At 41.8% G+C, this 17,343-nt stretch overlaps 1 protein-coding gene and 1 pseudogene across 1 annotated transcript; one reads left to right on the top strand and one right to left on the bottom strand.

Annotated features, from left to right (window-relative positions):
* The first annotated feature begins 1,010 nt into the window (after positions 1–1,010).
* On the top strand, positions 1,011–6,242 carry LOC110110817 (60S ribosomal protein L2, mitochondrial). The gene is made up of 2 exons (XM_028692350.1): positions 1,011–3,843; positions 5,422–6,242. The coding sequence occupies exons 1-2, from the start codon at positions 2,969–2,971 to the stop codon at positions 6,089–6,091; spliced, it is 1,545 nt and encodes a 514-aa protein (XP_028548183.1). The 5' UTR covers positions 1,011–2,968; the 3' UTR covers positions 6,092–6,242.
* Positions 6,243–8,993: 2,751 nt separating this feature from the next.
* LOC110110816 lies at positions 8,994–9,667 on the bottom strand (annotated as a pseudogene).
* Between the last annotated feature and the right edge of the window lie 7,676 nt (positions 9,668–17,343).

The raw sequence follows: 17,343 nt of genomic DNA on the forward strand, positions 1-17,343 counted from the left end.
TATTCATATTGAACAGATTCAAAACAAACATGGGTGACAAATTAGAATAAATATTATAACCTTTCAAATTAAAATTATAAATTTGATAATTCCAAATTACTTATAGATTGTAATGCATTATCTTATATTTTAATAATTTTAAATTTTCTATTTTTACTTTGGCTACTAAGTTGATCAATTAGTGATTTTTCCCATTACTTGAGTAAAAGCATGAGTTTATGATGGGGAAATTTTGTTAAGTGTAAATTACAAACTTTTTATTATATTTAAATATAGTGAGAATATGTTTTAGTTATGGTTTTGCAGGAAATGTTCATGGAAAGGAAAGAATCTTTAAGTGTTGAATAGTGTCATAGTGCCATCAAATATAGTGTTGCAGCATTATACTCTTTAATGCATCAACATCTAAATTCATACATGGCAATTCTAGTTGCTCTATCATTATAGCACTACGGTGACACCAAGGTCAGCGCTATAATAAATCACAGCATTGATGAACTAGAAATTAGAATCAAAACATTAGAGACTTTGAAAATGAGTGCCAGAGCATTGAGTTATTCAACACCTTAGCACAAAATTTCACATTCAAGTGCCAGAATGCTCAAATTCTTGATCACTATGATGGATCAGTTGCCAAAATGAGAAGCTGTGCTGACTCAGCTAAAAGATGTGTTATTTATTTTGTTAATCATGACATTTCAGAAAAATACTGGTGGGAAAAATTGTGTCACCACGCAGATTTTGATTTCTCCTATTTTGTAACCGAATACTGCATTAAGAATAAAATATAATCTCTAGAGACTGACACAATATTCTATAATGGATTCAATATCAAAATAGGGTTTTAAAAATTGATATTTCTATAATCAAACATAGTTCAAAGAATAACATATCATCTCAAAAGATGAACATGAAATTCTATAGAATATGTTTAAAGATAGAAATATATTTTTTGAAAAAGTTTATTCATTCTTTTATTTAGATATGGTAAGAAGAAGGTGATGGAAGGAAAACTAGACTGTGGACTGATCCGTGGTTGTCCCAGGGAAGAATTGTAGATGTTGTTGGAAGGAATGTGATGCTTTACTTTGGTGAAAGAGACTCTTTGGTGAGTAGATTTCTAGTGAATGGACAGTGGGCCCTCCCCTTTCACCTCAACTCTGGCTCAGCTGTGGGAAGAGAGAAAAAGGGTGGAACTTCCTGCCCGAGGTACACAAGATCAGGTTGTGTGGAGCAAGGAGGCGTCGGGGGAGTTTTCTATGGGTCTGCTTGGAATGTTATCATACGCAGAGGCCATCCAGTTGAATGGTCTCATGTTGTTTTTAAGAAAGAAATATGACATACCAAAAGAGGCCTGTTGTGCATGGCGAGTTATGAATGTGGTGAGGCTACTGATGTAGACTGTTTAGCGGTTAGCTGCGGGTAAAGGAAACATAGACCGAGGACCAGTAAGCGGATTCAAAGTTCACTTATGAAAGCAGCGGTTAGGGCAGCGGGGGTAGCAGTTTCAGACGAGTAACTCAGTCGTGTCTGAATTCCCTTGCTTCGCTCCGCGCCTCCGGTTGTATTTTAGACTAGCAGGCGCAACGTGAAGGAACGACTCGTCCTTCGCTACGGTCTGCTGTGTCAAATGTATGATAGGCTGCGAACGACGCCTAGGGTTTATCCCGGTAGGTTCTTCAGAGGTCTGTGTATCTAAAGTAAATCCCCTTTAGCAAGGCGCTAGCTTACCAAAAAAGATGCATATACAGTTGTCGAGGCAGTTCACAATTTCATACCTTCGTAGCCTAAAATCAATTTGAGTACCGGAGCGGGAAAAACATTGCTTACTCAGCGATAAACTAATGTCTCAACAGGGGAATCGCCTTGGAAAACAAAAAACAAAAGAAGTAGTGCAAGAAAGAGTGCTACAAGGGTTGTAGACGAGAGAGAGGGTGTCCATGACTAGAAGGAGGTCAATCAACAGAAATCGTCTTTCATCCGTTTTGAAAACAAAACGATCAGATGGATAAGCAAATCGATCTTATCTTCCACCTATCAACATAGAGCACAAAGTCATTTGATCCAGGCGATTTCTCTCTAGTTTCCGAGAGTCAGTGGTCTCAGGTTGATTAGAGCACTTTTCTTTCTAAACATGATCCACAGCAAGCCCGGTCGGTGGAAAGAAAGCAGACAAAACAAATAGAATAGGTTGAGTTGCCTGGCAAGACAAGAGGAGTGGTTCCCCAGGACTTGAAAGCAGAATGGTTCATGCCAAGAAGACGGAGCACATCATGCGGGATACGTGAAGACCCTGGTTCCAAAGGCGCTAGAGAGTAGTTAGTCGAAGATCCCGGTTGGAGCTCTCAATCTTTCTTGGGCAGCGGCACTCTATGAACTCGAACTAGAAGACTTCATTTCACTATTCTACTAATTTGCACATTGACTCTTAGACTCTATCATTCATTACCTGTGATGTCCTTCATTTGCTCTTTCATTCGATCTATGTCTTCCTTCATGCATGCACTGAGATCAACTCCGAAATAACTGTCCAGTAAAGATCAAAACCCGGTCTTTGTTGGAGCTTCCTTGAGTGAGAATCTTCCTCGGCAATAGATCAATCGTATCTTGGGGGAATTCATTGAAGAGCAGCAGTCGGAAGCTTTTAGAAATTTTGAGAATGAATGAATTGAATGGGGAAAACAAAGAGCCCTTACCTTACCCTGAGGGCACAATCTTCGCAGAACTCAGACCAACAAGGAAGGGCACCCTTGAGAGCCTATAGCTCAATGACTTATGGAGAGTAGCGTCTCGCGGTCCAATGGAAAGGTGCGGAGCAAAAAGCTCTTCTAAAAGAAAAAAGAAATGACAAAAGACAGAGATGAAAGAAGGACCAACGACGATCCTATACTAAAGGCGTTAGATAAGGAGGAGTAGGAGGAGCTTTTTTCATTGAAGTAGAGACAGAATCGAATGATGACGAGAGAGAATGAGAAAAAGCCTAAAGGGGAGAGCACTTCTCAATTTCACTTTGAGTACGGGGAAGTCCGCAGGGAGGAATTCATCTGGGCGTATTACAGTTTTTCACCGAGGGGGTGGATCGAAGCGATTGCAGCGAAAAATTGACCTGAAACGAAGCACTTCGTCTATGGGCATTGTAGAAAGGATCGAATATGACCCTAATCGTTCTTCTCGGATCGCTCTAGTACGATGGATCGAGGGGGTGCTGCTACGCCGCCAGAGGAAATGCAACACGAACACGATAGAAGAGTTCGCTCCGCCGCGTCAGATCCTCGAATCTACCACGGCCACCATCTTTTGCCTATTTTCGTTCTCTTCCCTGCCCCGGAAAGTGGATCAAAGAAAGGTAGCTTGCTCCCAAGCCAAGTGCTTGCTTACGCTTTATGTAGTGGTCGGCCTTCCTACCTTCATGCCTCCTTGGTCGAAGAGCCAAGCCTGCGCAGGAAGCAAACAAACTTGCGCGAAGGACGTTTTCTTCTCTGCCCTGCCCTCTCCCTTGGCCAAGGGAGAGACTGCATTCCTTTCCTTCGGTAGCTCTTTGGCTTTCCCAAGGATAGCGATAGCTGGGGCAAAGCCCGCTTTCTTCGCTCCGCGAATGAGAGAGAAACTCATAGGAAAAAAGACGTTTTCTCCTCTTTGCGAGATCCGAAAGGGGAGAACGCATTGCGTTCTCTGGGCACATAGGATCAAACGTCAAGCAGCGCTTTCTTGGCAAAGTTTGAGGCAGCAAGAAAATTTAGGGCTTGTTGGAGCTGCTGAGCATAACGAATCGAAGCCGAAGGCGGATCAAGGTAGCTTGCCTGCCACGAAGAATGGAGCGTGCAAAGTCGATCGTGCACCTGTCGTGTGACCCGTTGGTCCTAAGCAATGTCTTTCGCGAAGCGACCCACCTAGAATCTCCTTTTAGGGAGGCACTAACATGGAACTTCGATCTGATGCGGGTATCCAATCCCGCCGCTGAGATGTCCAGCGGATTCCGGGGCCTTGACGAATGGCCGGCCACCATTGTTGTTAGAAGAGCAAAAGGCCCGGGGCATAGCAGGATGAACCAATGTGAATGAGTGTCAGCTTCGTTGCCCGAACACGATTGGTGCTGACCACACTAGGTGCTACCGTGGTAGCAAGAGAGGCCAGGCGGTTACAATTGAGAGGTTGTCACTGAGCATTCCGTCTCACACGGGAAGAGAGGTCAAATGGCAAGGCAAACATACGCCCGTGTGGCTCCTCGCGGAGTATAGCTCACATCCAAACATCTGATTGGGGAACGGGGCAACGCCCATGAAGCTCCGGCGGAAAGGGAAGGCCTGCCAGGCCGTATGCCCATGGGTGCAGGATTCTTCGAAAAAGCGCGGGCTGACTCGGAGACCTGGGACCTTGGCTTAGCAACGAATGAAGGTTCGCGAAGCGAATTCGAGCTTTCCCCTAAGCGGCTTATGTAGTGGTCGGCCAACTAAAGCTCGCTAAGCTTTGCTTCTTGTAGTCGTAGTCTTGTAGTCGGCCCTCCATGCCTCCCTTCATTTGCTTGCCTCCTTCCAGCCCAGAATGCCTACTGACGTGAAGCTAACCTAAGAAGCTCACCCTTCGGGTGTCGCTTCCAGCGCAGGAGGCCAAGCATTCCGCCAGACGTCCCGGCCTGGGAGCCCCGTTCGCCTTTACAAGAGTCTTTAGTTTTTCTTTCTTTTATGAAGTAGCTCAGTTTCAAAAGCAAAGGTGAACAGCCCCCTGTCCTTTAGATTTCTAGTAGTCAAGGTGCGACTGTAAGGAGCAGAAAAGTAAGGAAGGAGGCATGGGGGTGGGAAGGCCGACGACCACTACACTACACGGAGAGATCTCTATACCAAGTCATGAGCGATAGCGAAGCCAAGCCGCCTATAGGCGCGGGGACGAAAGCCCGGCAAAGGTTAGACCTGATGGGAATAAGCACGAAAACAAAAGTACGTTAAGGTGACGAAATAAATCACTTAGCCGAGCCGAGGCTAAGGTTATGGAATCAAAGAGTTGGTTTAAGGTAAGTGAAACTCAGGAACTGGCTTAGCTGTTCTACAAAGGAGAAAAGCTAGGGTGACAGAGTCACTTATCCGTCTACAAAGGGAAAGGCGTCGGTACGGAGTCACGTCAGCTGTGGATATATACTAGGCTAAGGAACGGAGTCTGAAATGAAAGTCTTCACCGAGACTACACTAAGGCAGAAGTCCGCGAAAGTGAGCTCGTCACTAAGAAAGCCGGTATCAGAAACGAAGCCCTCTATAAAAAAGAAAAGAAGTCAAAGAACGAAGTCTCTAATAGCCCCGTTGAATAGGAGGGCGAAGCGAAGGCTTTTTCATTTTTATAGAGGGGGGCTTCTACCTTCTTAGGAAGAGCCGTACGAGGCGGCTCACGTACGGTTCGGGAGCCGAGCCACTGCACAGGGGCTTAGGTCAACACTTATATATTAGCCAGTCATCGATTGGAAGCGGGTCAGATGGTGATGAATTGCGATTGGTCCAAACCTTATAAAAGCGGCTTCTTGCGACCTGCCCAGAATGCCCATACATACCGTCGGTTCCAAGACCTTGTTCGCACAGCGAATCAAGATCGGGTTTCAGGGGGCAGTCAGCTGGCTGCTTCTTGGCCACGCCCCCCTGCTTATAGATACGAGATACTTGATCTAAATTCTCAAGTAGGAAATTGCATACCATTAGCTGATATACGTATGGGAACATTGGTACATGATATTGAATATCATCCAGGTAAAGGCGCAATGCTGGCTCGAGCCGCAGGAACTTCTGCTAAAATAATGAAGGAGCCAGCCTCACAATGTCTTGTGCGGCTACCTTCGGGTGTTGAAAAACTCATAGATTCCCGATGCCGAGCTACTATTGGTATAGTTTCCAATCCCCACCATGGTGCACGTAAGCTTAGAAAAGCAGGACAAAGCCGGTGGTTAGGCAGACGCCCCATTGTTCGTGGTGTTGCAATGAATCCAGTGGATCATCCTCATGGAGGAGGTGAGGGGCGCACGAAAGGAGGTAGACCTTCGGTGTCACCTTGGGGGAAGCCCACCAAAGCAGGATTTAGGGCAGTAGTGGGGGTGGGGAAACGCAGAATTTAGTTCATGCCACGACGATCTATATGGAAGGGCAGTTTTGTTGATGCTTTCCTGTTGAGAATGAAGAAGAACAGAGAAAGTCTTTTGAGCAGGAAAATTTGGTCACGTAGATCTTCTATTTCGCCGGAATTCGTTGATTGCTCCGTACTCATTTACAATGGAAAAACTCCTGTTCGTTGTCGGATCACTGAAGGAAAGGTTGGTCATAAATTTGGAGAGTTTGCTTTTACACGGAGACGAAGACCTTCGAGAACAAATAAAGGAAAGGGAAGAAAGGGGAAAAAGGAAAGTCTCAGCGTCATATGGCACGAAAAGGAAATCCGATTTCGGTCAGACTTGATCTGAATCGTAGTTCATATTCAAGTCGGTTCAGTGAGGGCGACCGCGAAAGTCACCGATTAGGATTGTCCCTGCTTAGTCCCCTAACGTGGTAGGACGTGGACGGACACGACTTCTTCTAACGCTAGAAGACCACAGGAAGAGACCCGGGACCAGAGCATGTCGTGAAAGAGGCACACTGGGCGGGCGAGCTTCGACCGTGTCTCCGGGGCACAGTGGAATATAGAGATCATGAACGCGAGGTGCAGGATACCAGGCCGAGAAACCCGGGCAAGCACTCCCCTAATGTGCCGATCGCTAGCGCATCCAGGGCCCGGCGCCCAGCTCCGCTGGAGAGGCCGTCACTGATCTGAGAAGTGCGTCTTCGGTTCGGATATACTGATTCTGCGAACGCCTCGCCCCAGGCGCTAGATAAGAAAACAAGTGCTCCGTTTCATTTCAGATCAGTGAATAAACCGAAAGAAGAGACGTTTCTCGCTCTGCGCCGCACTATGCTCCACAAATGAGAGTTTTCGGTGGAACCGGTGAACCACGCGAGCTGGTTAGATGCGTGGGACAGAAGGCTCGTAGTACCTGATAGCGCTGCTATGCAGTGGAAGGAGCCTAAATCGACCCCCTTCTTTCTTTCTTTTTTCAAAAAAGAAAAAAAAAAGCACAGTACAAAAAGATTGGACTCTCGGATGAGACTAAGCAGCTACCGTTCCGACGCGCCCCTGACCCTATCTTTATTAAGACCATCTCTAAAGTGGAGCCTAGTTGAAGCTATCATTTCAATCATAGAATAGAAGAAAAAAGAAACTTTTAGGGATATCGATGGAGTCTCGCTCAGTAAATAGAGTTGTAGATTCGTAGAAGAGGATCAGAGTACGCGCGCTACAAAACGCAGCCAGCCAGTTCTTTTTAGTGGAAAGAAGATAGTACTTTAGTACTGACCCCTCCGGGGCCCCGGTTGCTTTGGCGCGCCCCACCCGTCAAGGACGCCCTCGCTCTATTGGCAAAACGCTTCGAAAGAAGAACGTATCGCCAAGGCCCCGACCGGCCGGCCCCCTTTCTTTGCCCGCCTAAGCCTAGCTCGTTCTTATTTGAGATCTGGATAGAGTCTCGCTCCGGGGCGGGGGAAGCATGGATTCTTTAGATCTAAAGAATCCATGCTGCAAGCAGCAAGCGTAGGCTGAAAAGGCAAGACTCTCACGTTGGGGTGGGGCGTTGACTTTCCAATGAGAACCGCCTGCCTGTTCCTGCAGCGGGGGCGTTGCACGAAACCAAACCGCCCCCCGACCAATTAAGTACCAGTTGCTTCGCTGGTAGGCCCACTTAGGTTAGGGGGCATTGTCCCTCAGTTCTGACCAACCTAAGATGTGTAATCGACATAACGCTGATTCTCGGTAGAAGTTTCATGCAAGCCTGACCTAAGCTGTCCATTTCTTATTCCTTCAGGGCGCCCCTAGTGGACTTGGCGGTGCTCATACCTAAAGACGGATTTAAGATTTAAAATTTAATGAAGAGAAGATGCCGCTAGGGATGCTTATACTTCTCCTCGGGACAAAGATTAGGATGCCACTAGGGATGCTTACTCCTAACTCCAAAGATGTCAATAGGATGCCGTAGGAGGACTTATACCTAAAGACGGATTTAAGATTTAAAATTTAATGAAGAGAAGATGCCGCTAGGGATGCTTATACTTCTCCTCGGAATGAAGATTAGGATGCCACTAGGGATGCTTACTCCTAACTCCAAAGATGTCAATAGGATGCCGTAGGAGGACTTACACCTAAAGATGAATTTAAGATTTAAAATTTAATGAAGAATTGATTTCTTTAAGACTTTGGATCATTTCCCTTCATCACAAATGACATTGACAAAATGTAAATATTCTATTAGAGATTAAAACATTTGTATATGTCATTTTCTAGAAGAGAATGGAAAATATTTGGAAGAATAAAAATTTTGAAAATTCATTGAATTGAAAATTTGTTCTCTTTTTTAACAAAATTGATCCTTATAACTTACAGATATTCCACTATAGATTTTGTTTTTATATTGGACCATTATATGTAAAAAAAGGGAAAATCAATAAAAGGACAATTCTACAATAGTATTATAGAACATCTCAATTATTTCAAATCTTGCAACCTTTCTATTTTGATTTTCAAAAGTATACAAATCACTTGGACCCAGTACAATATGTGACATTAAAACAAAACTTGAGAACAACGTAAATTCTAAGAAATTTGTAAATTTTATTGCAAAATCTTCATAACAATATCATTACACATAGTATTTCTTAAGAAAACGCCCATTGATTGGAAACATAGGACGATCACTTTTACAATCTACCAATTGGTAAGATCCTCCTTGGTAGACTTTCTCCACCACAAAAGGACCTTCCCAGGTAGGCTCAAATTTACCCCCAAACCTTCGATGAGTCAAGATAGGTATACGTAAGACCAACACAAGCTCTCCTACTCGAAAGTTTCTAAGGCGGACTAATTTATCATGTGCTTGAGCCATACGAGATTTATATAACTCGAGGTTCTGTTGAGCCTGCAATCGCTTCTCTTCTAAACCTTCGAGTTCTTCTAGTCAAAGTCGGGCGTTCTGTTCATATGTGATACTATTATTAACTGCAACTCTTAGAGAGGGAAGCTGTACCTCTAAAGGGAGAACAGCCTCAGCCCCAAAGACTAAAGCAAACGGTGTAGACTGAGTTGGGGTTCTATATGTGGTTCGGTAAGCCCACAAAGCCTCACCCAACTTTTCATGCCACTGTCGCTTATTGTCCTCTAAGCTCTTCTTTAAAATTCCTACCAACGTCTTATTGAAGGCCTCTGCCAAACCATTTGCCTGTGGGTAATAGCTTGTGGAGTATCTCCAATCAATATTGTGACATTTAACAAAGTTGTCAGTTTGGTACTTTTGAAAGAGGGACCATTATCAGATATAATTCGACGATGGATGCCGAATCGATATACGATATGGTCTCGAAAGAATTGGATCACGTTGAGAGTTTTGACTTCTCGTAGTGGAACAGCTTCTGCCCATTTTGAAAAGTAATCTGTTACCGCTAGAATGAATCGGTGACCTTTAGAAGAGGGAGGATCGATAGGGCCAATGATATCCATGCCCCAACTTTCAAAAGGCCATGAAGCAATGTAGGACATTAGGAGGTTGGTGTAGGACTACACAATGTACTTGGCACTGGTGACAACGACGTGCAATAGACATATAGTCGTCAATCATCGAGGGCCAATAATATCCTAACCTTTTAATTTTCATCTTCATTTTAGGACCAGATTGGTGAGCACCACACAATCCGGCATGTACCTCAGTCACGATCTTTTGGGCTTCCTATTTGTTAAGACAACGTAACCACAATTGATCAAAAGACCGGTGGTACAAAGTGCCGTTTATCAGCGTATAGGAGAGAGCCCTTCTCTTAATCTGATCTGCAGCAGATTTCTCTTGAGGAAGTTTGTTTTCTTACAAGTAGTCAATGAAAGGTTTTCTCCAATCAACCATTTCATCATTAATAGAAAGAACAATCTCACTCTCAGAAGGAAAAATATTATTGGTGTATTCCAAGTCTATTGGAGACAAAATCTTGCGACCTTGAACTTCTATAGAAATTGGTTCTTCTTCTATACAAGCTAACTCTTTCGCAAGTTTTGCAAGGGCATCCGCCATAGAATTTCTTCCACGGGGTATCCTATACAAAGTTACACTTGGAATCTGCTCGAGAAGCTTCATAGTATATTGATAGTACGGAAGAAGTTTAGGCTTCAAGACTTTGTAGATACCAGCAACTTGATTGATAATAAGTTGAGAATCTCCAAATATCTTGATTTCCCCGATTTCCATTGATATTGCTAATTCTAAACCAGATATTAGAGCTTCGTATTCATCTTCGTTATTAGTGCAAGGCTCTAATAAATAATAAGAATAATGCAACAATCCTTTTTCAGGGGTTATGAAAACCAACCCGATACCGGCCTTCCCTGGGATTACTTCCTGAGGTTCCCCAATCTTTTGTGAAGATGCGGCACCATCAAAATATAACTCCCAGGTATTTCCTTCCTGCTCCTCCAAACTCATAATTTGTTCATCTGGGAGGTCATCATTTAGAGGGGACTCAGCAGGGATCGGGTGTGCTGCTAAGAAGTCAGCTACGGCTTGACCTTTGATTGCACGTAAGGGTATAAACGTGATATCAAATTGGAGCAAGAACATTGACCATTTTGCCAAACGTCCTGACAACGTTGGACGAGTCATCAGGTATTGGAGTGGATTGACTCTAGAAATGAGATTGATTTTATGAGCTAACATATAATGCCTTAATTTCTGGGCAGTAAAAATCAAGGCTAAATAATGTTTCTCAATAGGTGGGTAATTAGCTTCAGTTGGTAAGAGTCTCCTACTCAAGTAGTAAAGTGAGTTCTCTTTTCCTTCCTCGTTAGTTTGGGCTAACAAGGCGCCAAGAGAGTTGTCTAAAGCTGCGGTGTAAAGTATCAGAGGTTTTCCCGGAATAGGAGCCGCTAAGACTGGAGGTGTTAACAAATACTGTTTTATGCTTTCAAAAGCATTTTGACACTTTTCATCCCAATGAAATTGGGCATCTTTCTTACATAAAGCAGCAAATGGTTGACACCTACCAGACAAGTTAGAAATGAATCTCCGTAGATATGCCAACCTACCTTGAAGAGATCTTAATTGGGTTAGACTTTTAGGAGGTGGCATATCTAAGATGGCTTTTATTTTGGAAGGATCAATTTCTATACCTCGGTGTCTTACTACAAACCCTAAGAATTTCCCTGAAGTAACTCCGAAAGCACATTTCAAGGGATTCATCTTTAGGTCATAGCGGCGCAACCTTTCAAAAACGATTCTCAGATCATGAAGGTGGTCTTCCCTTTGACGACTTTTGACAACCAAATCATCGATGTAACATTCCACTTGTTGGTGGATTAAATCATCGAAGATTCAGGTCATAGCTCGCTGGTAAGTTGCACCAGCATTTTTAAGTCCAAAAGGCATGACTTTGTAACAGAAGACCCCTATAGGTGTTCTGAATGCAGTAAATTTTTCATCTTCAGGAGCCATCTTGATTTGGTTATATCCAGATGAACCGTCAATAAAAGAGAAAATTGCATGCTCAGAGGCTATGTCTACCATGAGTTCTGGTATGGGCAACAGGAACTCATCTTTCGGACATGCCTTATTCAGATCCCTATAATCGATGCATACACAAATTTGACAACTTTTCTTCTTTACTGGGACGATGCTAGTAAACCAAGAGGGATATTTCTCCTCTCAAATAAAGCCTGCATCGATCAGTTTGTTAACTTCAGTTATCACTTGTTGTTCAATTTCTAAGCGCATGCGTCGTGGGGCTTGCTTGACAGGGATTATATCAGCTTGAATTTCAAGTTTGTGGACTGCTATTTCTGTAGATAATCCGGGCATTTCGTCATAACTCCAAGCGAAGCAATACTTAAACTCTGAAAGTAACTTGACTAAGTTATTTCACTCATCCTTATTCGATAAGGTACTTATGAACGTCGGACGTGGATTTTCTACGTTACCAAGGTTAACTTCTTTTAGTTCGTCAATAGTTGATTGGATTTCTTCCTCAAGTTTAGGAGGTGCATCCTTAACTTGAAAATAATCCGAATCATCTAAAATTTCTAAGAAAAATTCATTAAGATTTTCAATGTCCTTTACAAAAAGATGATCAGATCCTACATTATTAGTAATTACTAAGAAATAATCATCATCATCAAATGGACAAACAGTATTAAAGCCTAGTCCTGCTTTTGACTTTGGTTTATGGAATTCCGTATTCCAAAGACTTTCAAAGGACTGAGCTTGACGTTTAGTCCAAGTAGATGGGGCAAGACATTGCTCAATTAAATTTTTAACACAATAAGGATACCAATCAAAAGGGATTTCCACTATTTCATTCATAAAAGGATCATCAATGTGTACATCAGTTTCAACATTTTTGCTAGAAGAAGGAACAAACTTAGCAGTTTTACAATCATCGCTCAAAGCAGGTGAAATTTTAACTGCCAACCCGGCTACACTATCTTGAGATAGTGGGGTTAGAGCTAAAGTTTTCACATATCCTTTAAGTCTTTCATAGGTAGACAAATCTGAATCATCCTCTATATTTTTATCCTTCAGTACACATGATTCATCCTCTGAACCAGATTCTAAATCAATGTGTATCGTAGGGTTTTGCTTTTGAATGTTTTCATACATTGCACTTTCATGATTTTTCCATCCTTTGCCTCTACCTCGCCCTCGTTGGGTCATCCTACCACCTCTTTGTAAGAGAGGAGCAGGATGCCAACGAATGTTATCTTCAAGGCAGGGAAATTCTTCATCTATTTTTTCTTCTTTTTCTTTTTCATTTTTCTTTTCAAGTGCAATTTCATTTTTGGGCAATTTAAGATCTTTGGAAACAACTGTTTGTTTTTTAGTCAAATAATAGGCGGCATCTTCATAAATTCCTACTTCATGAATCGAGAATGGTTGCAAGTCTCCCTTAATACAGAGCTCAGTACCATCTCGGATGTACTTGATGCACTGATGTAGGGATGAAGGAACCATCCTATATTCGTGAAGCCAGGGTCTACCTAAGAGAGCATTAAAGGATGTTGGAGCATCTATAATATGAAACTTAGCTTCAGTTTTAAAATCTTCTATCTCCAACAACAAAGTAACTGAACCCAAAGCCCTCTCGCCGTTTTTGTTAAAACCCCATAAGATCATCTTATCTAAGCTGAGCTTACGGACGTCTATTCTCAAATAGGCAAGAGTTCTTAGAGTCATAATATTAACTGATGCACCAGGATCTACAAGGATACGTGACAATCTGAAGTTATCTATGTTCACTGTTATGTATAGTGGACGGTTATGATCAGCCATCCCTAAACATAGATCTTCATCAGAAAAAGAAACTTCAGGAACTCCTCTGGAACAAAGAGCTTCATCAGGCTGTGCAGCTGCTAACTGGGCCATGCAAATATCTGGATCTAACAATGCTTTGATTAACGCTTCCCTCATTTCTTTGGAAAGAATCAAGGCATCGTAAATGCTCAGTTTGGCAGGTAGCTTCCTGAGATGAGCTAGGACATTGTAATCGACCTTGGGAATTCCATTCTCAATTGGACTCTGAAAAGGAATAGGTTAAGGTGGAAGAGAAGACTTTGACTCGTCAATAACTTGCTTTCCTTTATCTTCAGAAGAAGCGTGAGGTGGTAATACTTTGCCACTACGAAGCTTGATTTCCACTATCTCTTCAGAAGAAGCGACAGGCAGGTTATCTTCTTCGACCTCAACTAATTCTGATGTTACTTCTGTTAAATTTTCAGAATCAGACATGTCGACTTCAATACAGATAGGCATACACTGCAAATCAAGAGCAGGGACATCACTATCTGAATAATAACCAAGAGAATGTTTTAATTCTTCAAAATTAAATTGATCATGCAGAGAATCATTTTCAGGTATATTTTTCAAGTCATCTGTAACATCATTACCAGAAATAGATAAGATATAAGCAGAATCCTTTTTCATTGATTTGATATCATCACACTTAACAAAACAAAAGTCATTTAAGATAAGAGGATTGAGGATAACAGTCTCCCCATCCGAAGAAAACACAACTCTACTAGATACATCACAATCAACACTACTAAAAGCAACAAAACGATCTCTAGTGTCCTCCTTCTCCTGAACTATAGGACCCTGGCTGACTCGGGCTTCCTTAAGCTCTGAAGATGGAGTCATCTCTACATCATCTTCTGGAACTATCAGATCAACCTGGAGAGGCTTCTGAGCTCCCAAAGACTCCTGAAGAGAAGAAAAGTAAAGTTTATTAAGAAATTTCTTTGAAGAATGGGATAAAACTATATCCCAAGTGGAATCACAATTTGAAAAAGAAGTAGGAACAATAGACTCACTAGTCACACACTTAGCTGATCCCTGCCCCGGATCTACTAAGTATTCCTTGGGAATCACTACAGCTCCTAATTTCATGTTTCTGTCGAGCCATTCTTTAAAAGTGATGCAATCTTCAAGTTGATGGCCTAACATCTGATGGTAAGGGCAATAATTAAACTGATCTGACTTACCCACTTCTTCTGGCCTTCTAGGTGCAGGCAATTTGAAGTCTGGCTTTTTCAGAAGATTTTTGAAGATCTTCTTCAAAGCCTCCTTCTTAAAGGGGCATGTCTTACCAATCATCTCATTGAACTTTTCCCACTTTTCCTTTCTTTCTTCTGGAGTAAGGTAAGGCTGTTGTTGGTTGAATTCTGGCTGAATCCGAGGTGGAGGGTACTGTGGTGGAGGATACTGTGGCCTTTGATACTGCTGATTATAAAACTGAGGAGGCGACCTTTCTGTCTGAACTTTTATTGGTTGCTTTCCCTTATCCACAGCTGACACCATCCCAGATTTCTTTTCAAAGACTTTCTGGGGTTTCAGCTTCTTAGGGTATGAAGAGGACTGATCAACTAGGAAGGAGAGCTGTGAAGCTTCTTCTTGAAGACTAGAGGCTTTATTGAGCAACTTTTCAAATGTTTAAATAGTAAAACCCTTCAAAAGAAAGGCTACCGATCCATGAATGTTCTTAAGTAGAATCTCAATTGCATGTTGTTATTGCAATTGAGGTTCACACTTCATGCTCAAGTTTCTCCATCTAAGTATGTAGTCAACTAACTTTTCTCCAGGCTTTTGTTTTTCTATCACCAGATCTCCAACTGTAACATGGTGCTGACTGCCTGTAAATCTTTTAACAAACATGTTCTCTAACTCTGTGAAACTGTGTACTGAACCATTTGGTAGATCTGCATACCAGTCAAATGCTACCCCTGACAGACTACTGACAAACTGTCTGAAAAGCAAAGCATCACTTCCCTCCATACTTGAAATTTGTTCATCTTTTTGTTTTAATTGTTGTACAAGACGTTGAGTTAAGTCCGGCGCTATGCCTTCCTCAACTGCAACATCTTGTAATACAACATCTTCAATCTGTTCATTATAAGAAGTTGTTCTTGTCTCAACCATAAAGACATCAGCCACTGTATCATCTAACATATCATCTCCATCTAAGTCAAAGTTCAAAGCCTCTTCCTCATCTATATTTCTAATACTGTCTTTTAGTTCACCTATCATCTCCTCTATAGATCTTCTAGAAACATAGTTTGGATCAACAGGAACATACTTTTCACAGTCCATGTGGTCTGGAGTAGTATTCTCAACCCTCTCATTCTCTTCAAGTTCACTTTCTATAGTCTTCTCAGGTGAAGCTACTACAGGAGAAGTAGCCTTTTCCTTGGGTCTCTAGACCTTCTTCTCATCAGATGTCGAAGAGGGTTGGTTTGAGGATTCCAACCGCTCTACATCAGGATAAGAAGATGGAGTAGGACCCGTAGAGTGGTGCCTATCTATCTGGGGAGAAGAATGAGTATGAGAACTACGTTGAATCTTCTAGGACTCTGTGGTGGTGTAGAAGAAGGAGACAACTGACGACTGACTTTTTGTGGAACATGCTTAGTACTTTTAAATCTCACTAAAGCATCAAGCAACAGAATACTGTCTGTCTTTCTACTGGATCTCCTTGGCTCCCTAGGGTATCCATCAGTAAGAACGGAGATGGCAGTTGGTTTGAATTTTCTTTACTATCTCTTGCTCTCAACTGACCTCCTACCCTAGTTTCAATAAGTTTTTGCCTTAAAGTTTCTTCTTCAATCCTAACACTGATCAATCTTCTCATTTTTCTTAAAAATTCTTCTCTAATCTGTGGAGGACCATCAGCACAATCTTGTACTATAGCCTTTACTAAATTCTTAACATGTGTTTCCTTACTTTTTGTTGGCTCAGTGATAGACTTTCTAACAGCAGTAGGGGCTGATCGAGCAATCAACCTCGCATCTTCCTCTCCATCAGCAGCGGAGAGGAGATGGAACCTACTACCACTAAGATGTGGAGAGGTTGGAGGGATAAGCTCATTTTTCTTCGATTTTCCTAGTTTTTCTGTTCTCCTTTTTATATGACAATTTTTATTCCTTCTCTGAGTTTTAGTCATAATCGTCGATAAATTGGAAGAAGATCCAATCTCAAATTTACTGGGTGCACTGAAAGGAACTGAATTTTCTGCCACAACAATTGACTTGAGTTTTTGATCTTGATTAAGTTGCTTAATCCTAGTAAATACAGAGGGCCTAGGGTCTACAGGAGCACTTTGAGACCCGCATCCCAAAGTGAATTCTAGGATAGGTTTATAATTTGCAACCTCACTAGTTGGGACAATAGTGAACTCAGGTCCACTAATAGATAACTGCAAATCCTCAAACCCTTTTCCAAACTTGATTATGCTACCATCAGCAAACGGATTGTAGGACAGGTTCATATTATCAGATAGGGAGAAAATTAATTTACCCGTCATTTTTCCTGAAATTTAAAAGAGATTTTTAATTAGATTCTGAAAATTTATTTAAATTGTAAAAGTTAAATTAATCCGACTAAATAAACTAAATCCTATATCATTTCATATATATTGAGTTATATAGAATTATAACTACAATACATAATATTGAGATAAGGATTAATTTTATTTAGTATTTTAATTTTAACTTTTAAAATTTTGGACCCAATGCTAAATAAAACATCAAGCTACAAGAAAAATGTAACTACAACGTTCGAATTAGCATGGGATTTACTTTACAAAAAGGCCATTACAAAGGAGCTCCCGTTAATTTTCCAACGGGGTCCAAAATGAGACCTCTAATTTTTTTTTTAGATACCGGCCAAATTATTCAAGAATGAAATGAATAAAATAACTGGCGGAAGAAAGATAGTTATAACCTATGACGATCATAAGTATACTACCGACGAAAAGGGTATAAAATACT

Source organism: Dendrobium catenatum, unplaced genomic scaffold (genome assembly GCF_001605985.2).
Source record: "Dendrobium catenatum unplaced genomic scaffold, ASM160598v2 original_scaffold_182446, whole genome shotgun sequence".
NCBI classification, from domain to species: Eukaryota; Viridiplantae; Streptophyta; class Magnoliopsida; order Asparagales; family Orchidaceae; genus Dendrobium; species Dendrobium catenatum.